At 56.1% G+C, this 18,537-nt stretch overlaps 2 protein-coding genes across 3 annotated transcripts; both read left to right on the forward strand.

Moving 5' to 3' along the window:
• The first annotated feature begins 78 nt into the window (after positions 1 to 78).
• STOML2 (stomatin like 2) lies at positions 79 to 5,607 on the forward strand. Its single transcript, XM_075740328.1, has 10 exons — positions 79 to 202; positions 1,219 to 1,371; positions 1,711 to 1,810; positions 2,448 to 2,506; positions 2,874 to 2,975; positions 3,614 to 3,748; positions 4,295 to 4,439; positions 4,789 to 4,868; positions 5,086 to 5,214; positions 5,319 to 5,607. The coding sequence occupies exons 1-10, from the start codon at positions 152 to 154 to the stop codon at positions 5,448 to 5,450; spliced, it is 1,086 nt and encodes a 361-aa protein (XP_075596443.1). The 5' UTR covers positions 79 to 151; the 3' UTR covers positions 5,451 to 5,607.
• Positions 5,608 to 6,048: 441 nt separating this feature from the next.
• PIGO (phosphatidylinositol glycan anchor biosynthesis class O) lies at positions 6,049 to 18,185 on the forward strand. Of its 2 annotated transcripts, XM_075739624.1 has the most exons (11): positions 6,049 to 6,116; positions 6,525 to 7,018; positions 8,363 to 8,506; positions 9,648 to 9,771; positions 10,779 to 10,938; positions 11,404 to 11,577; positions 13,332 to 14,904; positions 15,377 to 15,580; positions 15,892 to 16,094; positions 16,851 to 16,921; positions 17,533 to 18,185. In XM_075739624.1, the coding sequence occupies exons 2-11, from the start codon at positions 6,526 to 6,528 to the stop codon at positions 17,651 to 17,653; spliced, it is 3,267 nt and encodes a 1,088-aa protein (XP_075595739.1). In that variant the 5' UTR covers positions 6,049 to 6,116; position 6,525; the 3' UTR covers positions 17,654 to 18,185. The 2 variants fall into 2 exon arrangements, with proteins under 2 accessions (XP_075595739.1, XP_075595740.1); XM_075739625.1 differs by lacking the exon at positions 11,404 to 11,577.
• The last annotated feature ends 352 nt before the right edge of the window (positions 18,186 to 18,537 follow it).

Consider the following 18,537-nt stretch of genomic DNA (forward strand, 5'->3'; position numbering starts at 1 on the left):
GGGGGTGGGCGGAACCAGGCGCAGCGGCCGCCGCGGCGGGACGGGCCGCTCCGGGTAGCGCACTCGGAAGGGGCGGACCTCCGGGGAGGCCTTCCGGGGCGGTGAGGGACTGGCGGCGGCGGCGGCTCCCAGCGGTGCAGGTGGCGGAGCGATGCTGGCGCGGGCGGGGATCCGGGCCGGGCCCGGCCTCGGCCTGCTGCAGGTGGGGCCGGGGGATACTGAGGGGTCCTCGGGGGGGCTGGGCTGGGGGCTCCCGGGGGAGGGAGTGCCGAGGAGGCCGGGGGCGTCTGGGTTGGGGTGGGTTGGGGAACCCGGGCTGAGGGGAGCGGGGCGGAGGGTGCAGGTGCCGGGGCTCTGGGGAAGTGGTGGGGTCGTGGGGGCTCGGCTGGGCAGGGATAGGGGTGGGGGGGTGCGCGGGGCTGAGGAGGAGACCTGGGGGCAAGTGGGTATGGGGGGACTGAGCAGACGGGGTGGGTTAGTGGGGGAGTGTTGGGGGACCGGGGTAACCGGGTGTGGGGAGCGGTGGGGTGAATGGCGGGGAGGGGCAAAAGATTGTAGGAGAAATGGATGTGTGAGGCTGTGGAGGCCTGAGGGATGGGTTGTTGGGGTAGTGAGGGGGCTGGAGGGAGCCGGGCATGGGAGGTAGTGAGGAGAGCTGTGGGGAATGAGAGGTTGCGGGGAGGAGGTTGAGGGAGTGCCCAGGGGAAACCGGTCCTTGGTGGGCCCAGGAGGCAGCCAGAGCTGGGGAGGGATGGGCTGTCCAAGGGGGGTGTCCTGCCACTGAGGTGAGGCAGAGGGCTGGGAGGAAGAGGTCTGACCAGGCTACAGGGAGCTGAGTGGGGCAGAGGAAACATGCGCGCACGCACACACACACACACACACACACTTTCCCTTACGATGTCAGGGAGGCTTTGTTCCTCCCCCACAGAGGGGATGTGAGGGAAGGGGAGATGTGGAGAAAGGTCTAGCACGGGCATGAGCCCCCTTACACCCGCAGGAAAGGCCCTGGCACTTGTACTGGCCCTAGGGCCCAGGTCTCATCCCTGTGGGGACAGCCCATGTCCCCTCACAGCATGGTCTTGTGTGGGGCTTCAGAGCTATTTCCTGCCCTGGTGTATCAAGGCTGTGGGCAGCGATCCCAGGTGGGAGAGCAGGGATGGTACTCGGCTCCGAGGTGCTAGCAGCTGGTCTCAATCCCATTCCTTTTCTTTTCTCCAGCGCTCCCAGCAGCTGAAGCGTTCAGCGTGGCTGGCCCCGGCACCATGCCGCTTGAACTCCGGCCTGCCCATGAATATTGGGGTGCTCTTTGTGCCGCAGCAGGAGGCTTGGGTCGTGGAGAGGATGGGCAAGTTCCACCGAATCCTTGAGCCTGTAAGGAGCTGCTTTTCTCCCCTTCTGGATTCAGCAGGTTCCTAAAGCTGTAGTGAGGCGTGTCCTTTGCGCAAGGATTCAGAGGGAGGTGTGCTTATTCTCCCAGATTGCAATCCTTTTGACTGCCTTTAGACTAATTTCACTTGATGGGGTGTTAAAAGCACTGGGAAGGCTAAATTCCCTCCCTGTGTGTAAAGCATGTTTACTCTGCCAGGAGCATCTGCAACACGGAGTGTACCTGGGCTTTGTTTGCACAGCTCTCTCTAGTCTGACTGAGCTCTCTGGGAGGGGAAACTCCAGATTAGAGGGCTCAGCCATCTAATCCCACCCTTTTCCCAGGGTTTGAATTTCCTTATCCCTCTGCTGGATCGGATTCGTTACGTGCAGAGTCTCAAAGAAATCGTCATTAACGTCCCAGAGCAGTCAGCTGTCACCTTAGGTAAGGAACAGCTTCTATGTCCTGCCCCTTTCCTTCACCTGCATCCGGGGAAGGAGTTGCAATTTCTCAGGCTCCTGCACTCAGCCCTGTCCTTGGGGACCCAGGCTTGGCCATGCTCCTGGTGATGTGAGCAGGGGCACCCCATGAGGTCCCATCTGCCCTCTCAGGGCAGCAGCTGCCCCTTCTTGCTGGGTTGAATGCACCTGGCCAGAAATCCGTTTTTCAGGTGTTTTCCTAAACCACAGAAAAAAATCTGTGTTTCTGTAAAAAAGATTTCAGATCAGGTTAATGGACAGCTCTCTTACAATGCTAGTATCAAGTTTTTTGTCATCTGTCCCCCACACACATACGCACAATATCTTTGTTTATGAAGATAACTGCAGTATGAAATGTTTTGATCTGGAAACCTGAGACTTCTTGTCTATTAAAACACAGAAATGTAGTATTTTCAAGGGAACATCAAGGTCCTTTTTACAAAGCCTTTTAGACAAGGAGATCCGTTTCAGCCAATCCCTCTTCCCTGCCACGCTGCTGACACCAGGAAGGAAAGAGATGACCCTGCCCAGCTCTGCTAGTTCTGTCGAGGGAGAGGGGGTTTGCTGCTTCAGTAAACAGGATGCGTTGTTCTCTCCTGCAGATAACGTCACCCTGCAGATTGATGGCGTGCTCTATCTGCGGGTTATGGACCCCTACAAGGTACTGTCCCTGCTGTGCCGATGCTCGGCCCAAGTCAAACTTGCAGCCTCCTTGGCTGTGCCCAGCATGGCCTGTGCATGCCGTTCCACTCAGCCGGCTGCCTTGACAGCCCCTCAGGCACTGCTCACCTGGCTCTGGTGGCTCCCTGCTCCTCACAATGTGCACTTCGGCCTCTGCTCGGCTTGCTGTGCCCTGCGAGGCAGGTGGGCTGAGCACCCCAATCCCTCCCAAGGCTTTGGATCTGCTTTTCTTTGGTAGGGGTGTCTGTGGCAGGTTTCTTGTCTCAGTGTTGTGCTTGCCCAGCCTGCCTTGTTCGAGGTCCCTGTCAGCACTGCCATCGACTCTGTTTTTTGCTTCTGCTCTCCAGGCCAGCTACGGGGTGGAAGATCCTGAGTACGCAGTGACCCAGCTGGCCCAGACCACCATGAGATCTGAACTTGGCAAACTCTCCCTTGACAGAGTTTTCCGGGTGAGCTGGGGAAGTGGATCAGGGAGCTGCAAGCATCCCTCAACACCTGGGGGCAGTCTGCACAGCCAGGGTGATATCTTTAACAGCAAACCCCCTTTGCTTAGAGGGCTTCTGGCTTCTGTTTCAGTTGACCTATTAGTGAATCCTTGGAGATGGATTCTGTTTCAGTCGTTGGTTGGGTTTTTTTTAACAGGAGCTATTTTTTACCCTGACCTGGGTTAGTTGGAAGGGGTGATGGGTGGTGAGTGCCCAGACCCAGCTGGTCCTGCTGTATTTCTCTTGAGTTGTTGACCCTGTTCAGACCCAGTGATGAGTGTCCTGGCTGACGCAATTCATGGGGGCCTGTAACCCATTTGCTGGGCAGAAACAGGAGCTGTTGGTGTTCCTGGATGATCTTTGTATCCAGGTGTATGCCAGATGTTTGTATGCCAGCAATTCCAGTTTGGGGCACTGCCCTCCCTAGGGGACGGTGACCCCTTCAAAAGAAGTGGGAAGCACTTGACCCTGTCTTATGCCCATGGAGATGGGTTTTTCTGGCTGACCTTGGCCCATGATGGGGAGTATCTGTTTCCCTCCTCACCCCGTCTCATGCTAAACACCTCTTTTTTGCTGTCTTCCTTTTTTTTTGTGCCTCCCAGGAGCGCGAGTCCCTCAACGCCAACATTGTGGATGCCATCAACCAGGCCTCGGACTGCTGGGGCATCCGGTGCCTGCGCTATGAGATCAAGGACATTCACGTGCCCCCGCGTGTGAAGGAATCCATGCAGATGCAGGTTTGGGTCTCTGGGAGGGTGATCTATAAGGAGAGGGAAGTCTCCCCTTCCATGCCGCATGGTTGTTCTCTGTCCGGACCTGGCAGCATCGGGCCCTCCTGTGGTGAGGGAAGCCTGTTGGTGCTTTGGCTGCTAGCGTAGAACTGTTGAATAAATGGTTCCCATCCTTATTTAGGCAGTGGTGGCTCCTGTGTAGTACACATGAGCCCTGCCAGCTCCCTTTAAAATCCCTACTGGGCTCTGTAGGAAGCAAATCCCAGAGCTGAAGGTCTGCCCTTGAGAAAAGCTGGATCTCCAGGCTGGAAGAGGAGGGGAGGGAAGCAGCTGTCCAATTAGGTGTGATGGGGCTGCACAGGGCTGTACAGTGTGAGGGGCACAACCAGCCCTCACTGGGGATGACATAGTGTTTTGTAGCTGTGTTCTCATACTTTGCTAAGCCATGCTTGCCCAAGCAGGACGTAGGAGTGTGTCCTTGCTGCGCTCACCCCATGGGTGGGATTTCCCCAGTCTGGCCGTGGCAGGCTGGTGTCTGACCTGTGTTTGCAGGTAGAGGCAGAACGACGGAAACGAGCGACAGTGCTGGAGTCAGAGGGGACGCGGGAATCGGCTATCAACGTGGCTGAGGGGCAGAAGCAGGCCCAGATCCTGGCGTCAGAAGCTGAGAAGGCCGAACAAATTAACAAAGCTGCTGGTAGTGCCTGGGGCTGGAACGTGTGGGACCTGGGGGATCCGTAGCCCTCTGCACTGAGGGGTGATGCTCCTGGGGAGCAGACCGTGTCACTCTCCATGGGCCAGGCTTCCTCAGCCACGCTGATCCTTCCCCGCTGGGGCCCTCGGGCTGAGCTCTGGCTCCTGTTGCTGCCCCACAGCCTGGGGCAGCAGGAGGTGTGTGGCAGGAGTATCATTGTGCTGCTGTTGGAGAAGGGGAAGCTTTGCATGCATGAAATTGTCTTGATTTGCTCCTCGAAATTGTCTTGATTTGCTCCTTGCAAGTGCTTTTGTTGCAGTTCTGATGCGCATTCCGCTGTGGTTCGTTGCAGGAGAAGCCAATGCCATGCTGGTCAGGGCCAGAGCCAAGGCGGAGGCTATTCAGCTCCTGGCAGCCGCTCTGGCACAGCAGGTGAGCTTGCAGCGGCCACTGCTTTGGTGCTGGCACTGTGGGAGGTGAAACCATGGCCAGGGTGGCACCTGGCTTTCTCTCAGACATGCCCTGGCATCTTTGGCAGCGGTGGGTGAGGAGTTTTACCGTGTTGGGGGCCGCTGCCAGTGGGGCAGACGGGGGGATGAGCTCCTAGTGGTCGGTGACTCGGTGCCGAGCCTCGTCCCTCTCTCCCCAGCACGGTAGCGCCGCCGCCTCTCTCTCTGTGGCAGAGCAGTATGTGAGCGCCTTCTCCAAGCTTGCCAAAGACTCCAACACCCTCCTGCTACCCGCCAACACTGGCGACGTCACCAACATGGTCGCGCAGGTCAGTGTGATCACAGTGACCCCAGCTCTTGCCCGGGGAAGTGAAGGTGGCAGCCCGGCGGGGCCTGGTCCTCCCTTCTCCCATGGCGCTCTTGTTCCCTCCAGGCCCTGGGCATCTACGCCACGCTGACCAAGCCCCAGGCTGTGAAGACCCAGGCCGAGATGCCCCCAGCCCACGAGGACCCCCAGCCTCCCGCTGCAGAGGTGCTTAAGGCAGAGCAGGCCAGCTCCAGCTAGCAGGGCTGGAAGGATCCCGCACCCTCTCCTGGGGCCTGCTGGGCTGCCGGTGGCCCTGTCCTGCCGCCCTCCTCGTTCAGATGCTCTTCTTCTTCCCGTGGTCCTTATTTTGTATCTGGATCTAAATCATGTAATAAATGGTACCGGAGCTGCTCTAGTACATCTCTTGGTGGTTGGGGGCTGACCCGTCCCCCCACCGTCTGCCGCCGAGGGGGGGCCATCCCTCATAAACAGGCTCCCACTGACGTGCCATGATCCACAAGAGGAGCCGGGGGACTCCTCTCCCCGGGAGGACCCCTCTCCTGGGACACACACCCCTGTCCCACTGTGGGGGGACCCCTCTCCAGGGACATGAACTCCTGTCATCGTCCCCTCGCTCTCCTGGTAGCTGTCCCTGTGGTGCGTGACAGTGCGTTCTGTATAGCGTGCTCCTCTTAGCGCGTACCGCCTCTGGTGATTGATTGATTAATTAATTAAAGCAACCCCCCTGTCGAGCTGCGGGTGCCCGGGGTTCCCCCGACCCCGAGGGAGGCGGGAGAGCGCGGCGACTCCCGGCCGCCAGGGGGCGCTGCCCCTCCCCGCGCAGCCGCTCTTGGGCGGCCGACGCCACGCGCGGCGCTTCCGGGAGGGGCGGGGGCGGCTCTCGCCGCACCGTGGCGGCCGCAGGTGGGGCGGGAGGGGGGCGGCGGGGCTGGGAGTGCTGAGGGGGCGCAGGGGGCGGGGGGAGGCCGGGTGGTGGGTGGGTGTGGGGAGGCGCTGAGGGGCCGCGGGGGTTGAGGGGCCGTGAGGGAAGCCGAGGTGCTGGGAGGGGGAGGGGGGGGCAGGAGAGCTGCCCTGCTGTGAGATGGCGGCCGGGGTGCAGTATGGCGGGGGTACAAGGAGGTGCTGTGCGCAGGGCGCTTACCTGGGCACGGGCTGCGGCCAGGTGAAGTCTGACTTGGGGATACTGAGGAGTACCGGGGGACAAGCGGGTTGAGGGGGCGCGGGTCAGCGGCCCGGAGTGGGGGCTGGCGGGGGGCGGTACCTGGCCCAGGTAGGGCCGCAGGGGCTGAGCCTGCCTGTCCTTGTCCCTAGGATGCAGCGGTGGCCAGTGCTGCTCTTCCTGGCCTGGGTCTGCTTTCTCTTTTTCGCTGGTATCGGGCTCTTCATGAGCGGCTTCTTGCTCACCCGGATTGAGCTTGCCAGCAGCAGCTCCTGCTCAGACCCGTTTGTGCCGCCATCCTGGGAGAGGCAGAGCCTCCCACCGGGCTCCTGTTGGGCGCCTCAGCGCTTTTCCAAGGCCGTGCTTGTCATCATCGATGCCCTTCGTTTCGAGTTTGCCCACTTTAACCCAGCCAAGGCCAGCCCACGGCCCTACGAGAACAAGCTGAGTTTCCTGCACCACCTTGTAACCTCCCAGCCACGCCATGCCCGCCTCTACCGCTTCCGAGCCGATCCCCCCACTGCCACCATGCAGCGCATCAAGGGCCTCACCACCGGCTCACTGCCCACTTTCATTGATGTGGGCAGCAACTTTGCCACCTACGCGATCCAGGAGGACAACCTGTTGGCACAGCTGGTGCAGAACGGTAGGCGGGCGGCACGGGTGTCCTGCTGGGGCAGGGCACATGCAAAACACTGGTCAGCATTCACATGGGACCTTTATTCGTCTCTCCTTGGGAAGAGAACTGCTTACACCACCTCCACCCTGTCAGCTAATTCTTTTGCCCTACTGAGATGACATTTATCTCAGACAGAGCTGCCATGCAGGCAGAGTTTTTCTGTCTTATACTGGGAGTAAGAAGCATCTGGGACTGTGGCTAGTATTTCTTCAAAGATGGCAAGAAAGCAGGTGAAAGTGGCCATACTGATGGTGACTGTCACAAGGTCACCACCAGGAATGGCCATACAAGGCCAAGGGCAGTCAGTCATGGCATGGCATGGCATGTTTGCGTTCTGGTGAGACACACAGTGAGGGAGGAGCTGGTGCCAGGTGTGCTGTGGGGGTGTCACTCAGGCAGCAAGCCCGCCTGGGCAGCAACCTCTTCACATTTTCTGTGTAGTTCGGTGCTGCTGGGGTGTGCTTAGTGCAGCTGTAAAGGGCTTGTTGGGGTGGGATGATGGAGTAGAGAGAAGGCGGCAGGATGCAGTTGTGTGTGAGCCAGAGAGATTTTCTTCCAGGACTGAGTGGCACAAATAGCAGTGCCTGGGACGAGGCAACGGGACTGGGTTTCCGCTCCCCCTGTGAGTGAGCAAGGTAGACAAACGCAGTAAATCATCCAAGGCAAAAAATGCTGGTGGACCCTGTGCGAGGGCAGGAAGAGAGAGTTCCTGCTCCCAGGCTGGAAAGGCACTGCGGAAACATGGAGGGCTGGCTGGGGGCAGGCAGGGGAAGCAGAACAAGGGCAGTGGGAAGCATCAGTGCTTTTGCCTCCACTTTTCCACGTATGAAACCCCACCACGGTTGTGTTTGAAGCTGGAGCCCAGGACTCACAGCGTCTACTCAGCCCCCGTCAGCAGCCATCTACCGCCTTGTGTTTTACACCGTGTTTTACAGTGGGGTCACAGGCCTTGGATGAGGGTCTGTCTGCTTTGTGCTGTACCTTCCCAAGTGCTGTGGTAGTACGGGTGGGTACTCACCTGCTTCCTGGCCTGTTCAACCCACGGACCTTTCTGCTGGGGGGTTGCATCAGAGGTCAACAATAAGGCATGAGGTTGTGCAGGTGAACTTGGTGTGGGGGGCACTCCCCGTATTCAAACTCATTTACAGCCAGATGGTCATTTTAATTTGAGGTTGCTTTTGAGCGTGGGTTGGGTAGGATCCAGTGCTCCAGGCCCTGACGTGGACCTGCCCAGGCTCTTTGCACTAATGTGGTGACAGCACGATTCAGGTGGGCTCCCTGCTCTCATTAATTCCTTTCTTGCTGCCTCAGGAAGGAGAGTGATCTTCATGGGTGATGACACTTGGGAAGGGCTCTTCCCAAAGAAGTTTTTCCGCTCGTATTTCTTCCCTTCTTTTAATGTGAAGGATCTTCACACTGTGGATGATGGGATCCTGCAGCATCTCTATCCAACTGGTAAGCAGCTCTTTTCCCAGGGTCTGGATAACCCTTTACGTTATGTGGGGGTCCTCCTGCAAGTTTGGGGTAGGACTGAAGAGTTTTTTCTGTTACGGAGTGGCACTGGGCAGTTACATACCGCTGCCTGGGGATTACAGTGCTCTAGCTGGATTTTCACAGATAAGCCAGCTTTTGGGGCCTGTAAACTGTTTCTGTAAATACCTTTCCTCTGTTTGGAAGATAGTGCAGCTTGATGGGACAAGGTCAGACTTCTACAGCTGTCCCAGAAATGCGCTGCCAGGATGGAGGAGGAGGAGCAGCTTAGCTCTGAGATGTGGCTGCCCGGGCAGGCATGCAGTGCTTCGGGAAACACATAACAGTGCAGCTGCCCAATAGGAGACTGGGGCACAGCACTGCTCTCAGCAGAGGATTGGTGGCTCCTGGTCTTGGAAAGAAGTTGAAATATGAGATTGTTTTGTGAATTTTAAGTGATTACAGACTCCTCCTTGAGGCGTTAGGACGAAGGGAAATGCTCTTTGCTTTATCTGTGTATGAATCTAAGTAAATCAGGGGTGCAGTGGTCTTTCTCAGGGAAGTCATTGTGCCTTGTGGGAAAGTTGCGGTTCATCATTTAACCCCAAATATGTTGGTTTTCCTGTGTCGAGGCTCTGAAGCAGAGGGGAGAGGCCAGGGTAACTTTCTAGCTAGGGACAGCGTTGGTGTGCCGGGCCCGTGTCCTGGGTGGGATGCAGAGGAGCTCATTGATGAGTCTGACCTGAAATATCTCCAGGGGAGGACTGGAGTTCTGGGTTCTTTTCCTGAGCATCCCCTTGGTTTAGTGCAGTTTGAGTATTTCAAGGTAACTTGGGTGACATTGGGCAATTCCCCTCCTGAGAGATGGTGAACAAAACCCGTGGATACTGGGGTGCTTGCCAGGTGCTGAGCTCCCTGCAGCATTGCACCCAGGCACCCACGAACCAAGAGTGTGCCTCTGTTAAAACCTGCATCGATCTACTTGAGGGCTGGGAGTGACAATGGCAGGAGGGGAGGAAACAGCAGTTTCTAGAGGCAACCAGAAAGGTCTGGCAGGATGATCCAGGCATAGAGCCCGTGCCTGATTCCTGTGCCAGTGTGTGATAACGCTGCTCTTGTTCTGCAGTGGACAGTGGTGAATGGGACATGCTGATTGCTCACTTCCTCGGCGTGGACCACTGTGGGCACAAACACGGACCTGACCATGCTGAAATGGCTAAGAAGCTCACCCAGATGAATGAGATGCTCAGGTGATTAGTGTGGCAGTGGGGGGTTGCCAGTTGGCCTTTTTCTTCAGCTGGGCCAATGAGCTCTTCCCAGGGCATTTACAGATGCAGAGGGCAACAGGGAACACTTACTGTGCCTGTTAAGACAGAGAAGGGCTTTGGGCAGCAGCAGCTGAAACCCCAGCTGTGGGGCAGTTTCAGTTGTGTAGGCACGTTTGAGAGAGGTTTGGTTTCAGACATAAGGTTGTCTTCAGGTCTTGGAGCCTTGGTTCTCAACCAAACTATGCAGCTGGAGAACAGCTGAGCCTTGCTCTCTCCGTCTTTAAAATTGAGATTGCCACACTGAGGTTTGGCTAACGTTCGAGAAACACTTGGAGAACCCTGACTGGGGAATGCTGCATTTACTGCACAGGCCCGTGAGTTGTGATTTTGTGTCAGAGGGCAGAATGGGATCCAGAAATCCTGATCACGCAGCTGTCCCTCAGCCCAAAATGCTGCAGCTTTCAACTCTTACAACTGCTTTAATTTTTGCTGCTGGACGGAGTAGGTAACTTCCCCTGCTGCATCTGAGAGTGCAGTATATATTGTGTCATACTTACTGCATCTTTCAGGGACAAATCCCTTTTTTTTTTCCTTAAAAGTAGGAGATTGCTCACACAATGTGATCCAACAGACAAGTCCTAAGTAGGAGCAGCCTGAAATTTGTTCCTGTTGAGAACATTCCTTCTGAATTGTATTTTGTTGAGTTCCCTGAAAGCACCAAGGAACCAGCCACCGTCCACAGGGGACCTGGGTAAGATCAGTCCGCTCTGATGGGGACTGATGGGCTCTGAACTTTCAGTTCAGTTTTGAAGCATCCATCACTCTGGTTCCTGGCTCAGTTGTTATAGCTCTGCGTCAGCGCTTAGTTTTGGTCAGATCCTTCTGTGGGCTTTACCTGCGTGGTACTGGCAGGGGGACATGTCCTCTCCCACCTGGACTACCTGGGCCCTTGGCCAGGTACGGTTTGACCTTCCTTATCCCTGTGACAGGTCCTTGGTGGAGCACCTGGGGAATGACACCCTTCTGCTGGTTGCTGGGGACCATGGCATGACAGAGACCGGAGACCATGGCGGTGACAGCGAGAAGGAAGTGAATGCAGCACTGTTTGTGTACAGCAAAACGCCCCTGTTTGGCACTGGACCTCCCGAGGTGAGAAGCAGCTGATCCTTAGCTGTCACTGCCTGATGTGGCATCCGGGGCAAAAATTGCATCCTGGGGTTTCAGAGAGTAATGGTTTGATTGGGATTGTTTAGATTGAGAAGGGGTGGGGAGTCTGTCACCGTTCCCAAGAGAAGAATGGAAAGGCTGACACAGGATGCAGGTGACTGAAGTGTTTGGGATCCATGTGTGGAGCCCTCCAGCTGTGATGGGTGTCTGAGTGGGGCCAGGTGAGCTGTTAGCCCAGGCCAGACCTGAGGACCTGCAGCTCCCAGCAGGCATCCTCCCCTCTGTGAGGTGCTCAGGGAGACCTGAGCTGTGCCTCTGCCTTCCCCTGGGTTTTTTCCCCTCCTGGCTTCCCCGGATTCCCCTCTGAACAGGGATGTCTTCCCCACCATCCTCTAGCTGTGTTGCTGTGTTGTTTCCAAATTTCTGATTCCTCCCCTGTCTCTCCAGGAGCCTGAGGCTGTTGCCCAGGTGAACCTGGTGCCCACTGTGGCCCTGCTGCTGGGTGTGCCCATCCCCTACAGTAACATTGGGGAGGTGATGGCTGAGCTGTTCTCCGGGGACGGTGACGCTGTGTCTGCAGCCTTGCAGCAGCTCTTGGTCTATCACATCAACGCCAAGCAGGTACGGCCTATGGTAGGCCTCCCCGTTGAACTAGAGAGGAGAAGAAATGGCTTTTTAAGCACGTACCTCTTCTGTTTGGTGGAGGTGGGGTGGTGGCATAGTGTTATCTTCGTGGGGAACTTATTTTGAAGAGTTACCTCCTTGCAGTGCTTGCTCCAGTAAAAAGCAGCACTGTTTTCCCTAAAGAGAAATGAGAGACACCTGTTTAGTGCTTGGTGGTGAGCGCTGTGGTGTGGAAAATACTGGCCGGGAAGGTGGTACTCCTTTCAGGATGAGGGTTGGTCCCAGATGGTCAGAGTGGGATTTGTTTTTTAGGGAGAGGCTGGTGAGGAGGCTACTTTCTCAAGGCAGAAGACAACTAAGGTCACGTCTTGTTAATGGAGATTCAAGAATACAAATGGATGTTTTGATGCTGCCTCAGTTTTGGAGGAGAAATGGTGTTAGCTAAAAAGCTATTTTAGATCAGTGACAGAAAAAAACAATAATGAAGGACTAAATAAGCACCAAGTAGCAGGTGACAGTAAAGCAGGATGGAGAAGGAACAGTTTACACCAAGAGCAATGAAATACATAACCCCAAGAGTTGAATGACAAAATTTAAATTAAAGTTACTATACCAGGTACAGAAAGAGTCCAGGCAATGGAGCAGGCCATGTGCCAGGGCAAGCCAGAGCGTCTGTGGAGGACGTGAGGGCCATCTGTTGTGGCTCTGAGCATGCTACAGAACCAGATTTGCCGCACGCTTTACAAGGCATGTGTCTTAACTGAGTGCTGGCCTGCCTTTGAGGGACCCCTAGATTGCTAGGAGTGCAAGAATAACTCCAGCTCCTCGGTTGGACAGCACTGGTGCATGTCAGCGAGGAGCTGGAGAGGATACGATTGCTGACTGGAAGACAGAAATGTTCAGCCTCTGCTGTTTATAGAGCAGCAGCGTGCTTTGTCATTTACGGATGATAGTGTACATTACTGTCCATTAGTCACTGAGGGAGGTTGTGCAGGCCTGGGAGAGCGCTGGTGCCTATGTTTGCCATTCATTGGCAGGAGCAGGCTGATTCTGCCTGTGCTCTGAGGCATGGAAGGCATGTGAAGATACTGGTGTGTTTCAGGGCGTGAGCAGATCTATGCTGCTATATGGATGCCCTGCCCTGGTAATGCCCTTGTAAGACTTTTTTTTTTATGACGTTGGGATCATAGCTGCCTCTGTTCCTGTCCTCTTGAAGTAGGAAGCAGAATGAGCTCTCCTTAGCCTAGGGTACAATGGGTTAATGTGCATTTGTGTAATTGAAGAGGAGGGAGCAGTTTGGTTTGATTCACTATAAGCTCTTTAATCTGATGTCTATCCTCAGTCAAACAATGTAAAAGTCAACATTGGGTGCAGATTAATAGCTAGTTATGACTCGAACTTCTGGGGGACGTTTGCCTTGTTGTTACCAAAGACTGTATAGAAGCCCTTAGTCAAGCCCAACATTGCCAGAGGTGTATCTGCAGGCAAAGAACTAAGAGGAGTTGGTGTGGCTGTCAGGATGGATATGTCACTTGAGAGGGATGTCCCTTCGGCAGAGGGATTGTGGTTCCTGTCGGTTACATCCTGGATTTGGGTGACCCGCCCTGGGTGATGCAGGTGGGGATGGGTCTGTCCTCGCAGGGGCTGACAGACTGGGGCTGTTTCTATTCTGAAGGGGCTGTGTGAGGCAGTGAACTCTGTTCCCAGTGGTCCCAGTGTTGCTGTCTGACCCTGTGTCCTCTCTCCCATAGGTGGACCGCTTCCTGCACGCCTACTCACTGGTGGCTCAGGACCTGCCAGCAGAGCAGCTCCAGCGCCTGCAGGACCTCTTCTCCGGCGCCGTGGAGGAGCACGCTCAGCTCTTGGCCCAGGTGCAGGGGCTGACGCTGGTGCCGCCGGAGCTGGAGTCCAGGCTGGGAAGCCTCATCGGTCGCTTCCAGCTCTACCTGCGGGAGGCACGGGCTGTGTGCACCCAGTCTTGGGCCCGCTTCCATCCCCTGCGTATGGTGGGGGGCTGCACCCTTATTGCTGCTTCCTGCTTGCTCTGCTACATGGCCTCAGAGCTGGCCACAGCATCAGACTCTTTCTATCGCAGCTGTCTCCTGTACCCGCTGCTTTGGGGCCTGGTGGTGGCTGTTCTGCTTGGGCTGGCCTATGCATTCACCCAGAATGGGCTGGATCTCCTCCTGGTGTCGTCATGGGCAGCTGCTGCTTCTCAGCTGGGTTTTTTCTGGTACTGGTGGGGCCGGCATCCCAAGCGAGCCCGTTTGGCGGGCAGTCAGCCACCCTTGGCCAACGTTAGCCTGAGGCAGAGGCTGCAAGCCTGGCTGGGGCTGGCGTTCCCCATGGGCATTCTGCTCTTCCGCTGCGGAGCTATGTTCTCCGATAGCTTTGTGGTGGCCGAGGCACGAGTGGCCCCATTCCTGCTGGCCTCGCTGGTGATGTTGCTAATAGGGAAGCTCCACTGGGACGGTCGCCTGACTGTGCCAGAAGGCCCCAAGCAGCAGCTCCTTGGCTTTTCTTCTTACCGGAGAGAGATCTGGTACCTGCTGTGCCTTGTGGCCATGCTCCTGGTCTGCGTGCGCCTCTCTGGTTTCTTCCACCAGTGCCGCGAAGAAATCCCTCAGTGCCGGCCCTCTCTTTTCCTCTCCCCCCTTGCCAGCCTGAGAAACACACGGGCCAAGAACCTCTTCTACCTTTTGTGTGTGGCCTTGTTGGCCGGGCTAGTCTGTGCAGTGCGGAGCTGGCTGCGACACTACGGCAACCTGAACAGCTCGGACCCCCTCGTGCTCTTTGTGCGCTGGGGTTTCCCACTGGTGGTCCTTTGCATTGCCTGCTACTGGGCCGTTGCCTCCAGCGCTGATGACTCTCTCGGCAAGCTGCAGGAGCTGGTGCAGGTAGCAGTTGTTGCCTTTCCATGGGCTGTCTATGGCCTAGCGTCCGTGGGGCTGCTGCTGCTGCTGTGCAATCCTATGACGGTGTTCGCAAAGGACACGCGGGAGTCAGCAGGATCCATCGTCACTCCCTACCTGGGGGTTCCCAGCTCTGAAGTTGACTTCCTCCACGTCATCCCTCAGATCTATAGGAGGATGCAGGAGTCTCAGAAGAGCTGCCTGGAGCGAGGCGGCTGCAAGGCCACTGTCGCAGCGTACGGACTGGGCAGCGTGTACTCGGCAGCCCTGGTCATAGCGCTCACCCTGCTGGGCTTCCTCTTGATGCTTCTGCACAGTGAGCGCCTGAGTCTTGCCTTCCTGCTCCTGTTCCTGGAGGCCTTCGTGCTGCTGCACATCCACACACGTGCCAGAGGCCTTGCTGGAGATGCTGGTGAGTCAGGACTCAGTAGAACATCTGGACGTGCAACCTCGGCCTCACCTGCAGCGACTTTCCCTTATTTCCAGTGGGAGAGGTGGGGTCCAACCTCTGCTCTTGGGGAATGGTGGTGCACTGATCCTCAGGTGATCGTCCTAGCTCTTTTAGAGCTGCTTCAGTCCTTTAGTGGAAGAGAAATGCGGGCAGCAGGGATGCAACATGGGAGGAGGAGGAGGAGGAGTGTCTTGTGTCAGGGAAGGGGGCTCTACACCCATCCCTTCTCCCCAGGGTGCGAACAGCCACTGAACCTCACTGCTGCTGACAGAGCCTGCAGCAGGGCGGGCAGCAGAGGGAATGCCTGGCCCCTCGCTGTGTCTGTGGTGGGAGCCTGACTGGTTTCTGGCTCGCAAAAGAGAGAGCATGGAAAGGGAACCTGTCTTGTTCCTCGATGCTGATATCTCTTTTTTTTTTTTTTTTAATCTCTCAGAGCCTTTTTCGGTGCCCTGGTATGCAGTCATCTCCTGGCTCCTTGCTGCTTCCCAGTTCTTCTATTCCACAGGCCACCAGCCCATCTTCCCAGCCATCCACTGGAATGCAGCCTTTGTGGGCTTCCACCTTGACCACAGCACGAACCTCCTGCCCGCTGTCCTGGTGGGCGCCAACACCTTTGCCTCCCATATCCTCTTTGCAGGTAAATCAATTTCTCCCTGGGCTGTAGAGCCTGAGCAGACATGGCTCACTGCTTTGCCTTGTCTAGAGGCCTGCAGGCTGAGCACGAGGCGATGAAGGTTCTGACACCAGCTGAAGAGCAGCATCCTTGCTGTCCCCTTCTGGGGCCATGGAGCTGCCTGTGGCCTGCAGCCTCTGTGCAGCTTTGCCTGGCCAGCAAACTGGAGCTGGGGTATATGCTTCCTGGGCATGTCCAGGGCATGATGGCAGAGCCTAGACTGCTCCTCACCTCCTGGGCTCCAGTAACTTCACATGCCTTTGTCCTTGAGGTAGTCAGCTGCCCTCTGCTCCTGCTTTGGCCCTTTGTGTGTGAGATGCCCAGCTCACAGAGGAAGAAGCCCAAGAAGGAGCCCCGGGAGGAGCTGCAAGAGGTGGAGGAGCACATGATGGAGATGAGGCTGCGGGAGTCGCCAGAGAAGTTCTCCACTGCTCTGCTGCAGCTGGGCCTGAAGTACCTCTTTGTCCTTGGGACACAGGTATGGGCAGAGGCAAGACAGGTGTGGAGAAGGCTGTTCAAGAGGAAACTGTTGTGCTGTGAGAACCATGGGGCACTCTGATGAGGCAAAGGGGTCAGCCAGGGCAGAGACAGGCCTAGGGGTGATGTATCTGGTTGCAGGTGGAAGAGCAGCTGTACAGGTCCTCTTCTCAGCCATGCTGTTTGTTCTGTGCTTTGGCAAGGGCTGCAGCACAGAAGCCGCAGTACAGATTAGGCTGCTTTTCATACCCATCTGCCCAGAGTGGCAACAGCTGTTCAGAAGCTACAGGGTTGTAATCCTGCTCCCCCTCTTCTCGACCGTGCCTATCTTGCACCAACTCTGGTTTTCATCTGATCTTGTGCTGTGGTGATGTAGGGAGCTAAACACCAGGAATTTAATCCCGTGAAAGAAGCAAAATAGCTTTGTGGGGTTTAGCCCTTCAAATCTTCTGTGTGGTTAGACCAGTGCAAGGGAGGGGGCAGGCCCCGCAGCAGGAGAGCAAGAGTGTCCCTCTTAGTGAAATATTAGATCAGGTTAGCGATAGTTTGAGCCCTCTGTGCTGTCCCAGCCTGGCCCCGGGAGGGGCTGTGTGTACCCCAAGCTGTTTGTGTTTCCTGACAAGGACACAATGGAAGGGAATCCTCCTTTGGATGTTCATTTCTAGTGTGTGCTGTACCACCTTCAGATGGGAACCCAGTGCCTAGAGGCATCTCTCCAGAGTCACTTGTAACTTGTTTTTCCTGATCTCCCCCACAGCTTTTGGCCTGTGTTTGTGCAGCTATGATCCTCAGGAGGCACCTCATGGTCTGGAAGGTGTTTGCCCCAAAGTAAGTCCCAGGAGTTGCTCTGATGCTGGGTTAGGGCTCGTATCCCTGACATCTTGTCTAATGTTCATAGACAGTAATGATGGAAAAGACTATGTGATCGATCTTGTATGAATTCTTACCTGATCAAGGCTGTAGAAATGTCCTTAACTAATTTCTGCTTCGAGTTCAGAAGCTGGACTTGACCTAGAGCACAAAAATTTCTTCTTATCTTGATTTCCAAGGACACACAGAGACACATCTGGAAGCTAAGAATATTCAGGGCAGAGAGCCAAAGGTATGGATAGGAGAGCACAAATGGTAAACCCAGAAGTGGTAACTAGCAAACCTTTGGGCTAGTAGGAGTGTAGAGTAGTCTTGGCCAGTGTGGGGTGGTCTTGGCCTCTGAAGGATTCAAAATCCCACTTGGGTGTTTTGTTCTAAACCAGAGGTGTGCTTGGCTTCCAGGTTGCAGGCAGCAGCTGCTGGGGAGCAAATGTAATTCAGGTTTTAGGATCTGGGGTGCTACCAGCCTCTCACTGTCAGGAAAATCAGTCTGCTGAGAGTGAGGGCAGCAGCCTGTCTTTGCAGGCATGCTGGCTGTGATATCCTTACTGTGTCTGCTGTGCCTGCAGGTTCCTCTTTGAGTCGCTGGGCTTCGTGGTGAGCAGCATCTGCCTCCTGCTGGGGATCTCCCTGGTGATGCGTGTGGACTGTGCCGTCAGCACCTGGTTCAGCCAGCTTCAGCTCAGGTAGCATTGGACATGTGGGGGAACCCGACCTGCTCGTCGGCTGAGGCTGTGGTTGTGTCCTTGCCTGCCTCAGGCCAGGAGGGATACGCAAGCCACCAGCAACAAGTGCCTGCTGACAGCGGTCAGGGATTATACCCAGCTTCCTTTCTCAGTGTTGCACAAAGGGACTGGGACCGACTATTGTCCGCTCGTTGCGGTAGTGTTTCTCAGCACTGGATGTCAGAGCTCTCGCTGGGCTTTCGTTGCAGTAGGAGGTCTCTGCTGCAGGGGCCCAAGAAGCCAGAGTCCTGAAGTGCTCCTCTGGAGAAACACCAAATGGGGATCTTGCTGCTGCCTTTCCTGATAACTCACCCTGCTGTGCAGCTAGTCGACTTTAGTGGCCAGCGAGGTGTCACCTTACATGTGCAGAGACAGAGACTCACGGGAAGGCGCCTGCTGAGGAGAGGAAGGAAGGGATAGAGGAGAGGGAAGGTTCTGCAGCCACCACTTCTCTTTGCTCAGTTTTCATGCTGGAATCACACATGGTTACACGTGCAGATGGCTCCTGGGACCTCCTTGGCAGCTGCTCCCCTGTCAAGTCAGTTGATTGCTCTGTAGTGATGCCCCTCCTGTCCTACCCTCATTCCCATTTTCCTGTGCTTCCTCGGCCCTCTGAAGGGCCCCCCTGCAAAAGGCAGCAGGCTGGGCTGCCTTGTACAGCCTGAAGCAGGCTTAGCTTGTTGGGGGGGTGGTAGTAGGGAGAAATGTGTCCATGACCAAAAAACTCTCCACTTGTGGCCTGTCAGTGTCCCCTGGTCTGTAGCAGCCAGGGCTCCCGATCTCTTCCTGAGCGTGTGCTGCTGGATGCCAGCTATTGATTGTGAATGGTTGAGATGCAGCAGGATGCAG

Source organism: Balearica regulorum, chromosome Z, assembly GCF_011004875.1.
Source record: "Balearica regulorum gibbericeps isolate bBalReg1 chromosome Z, bBalReg1.pri, whole genome shotgun sequence".
NCBI lineage: Eukaryota > Metazoa > Chordata > Aves > Gruiformes > Gruidae > Balearica > Balearica regulorum.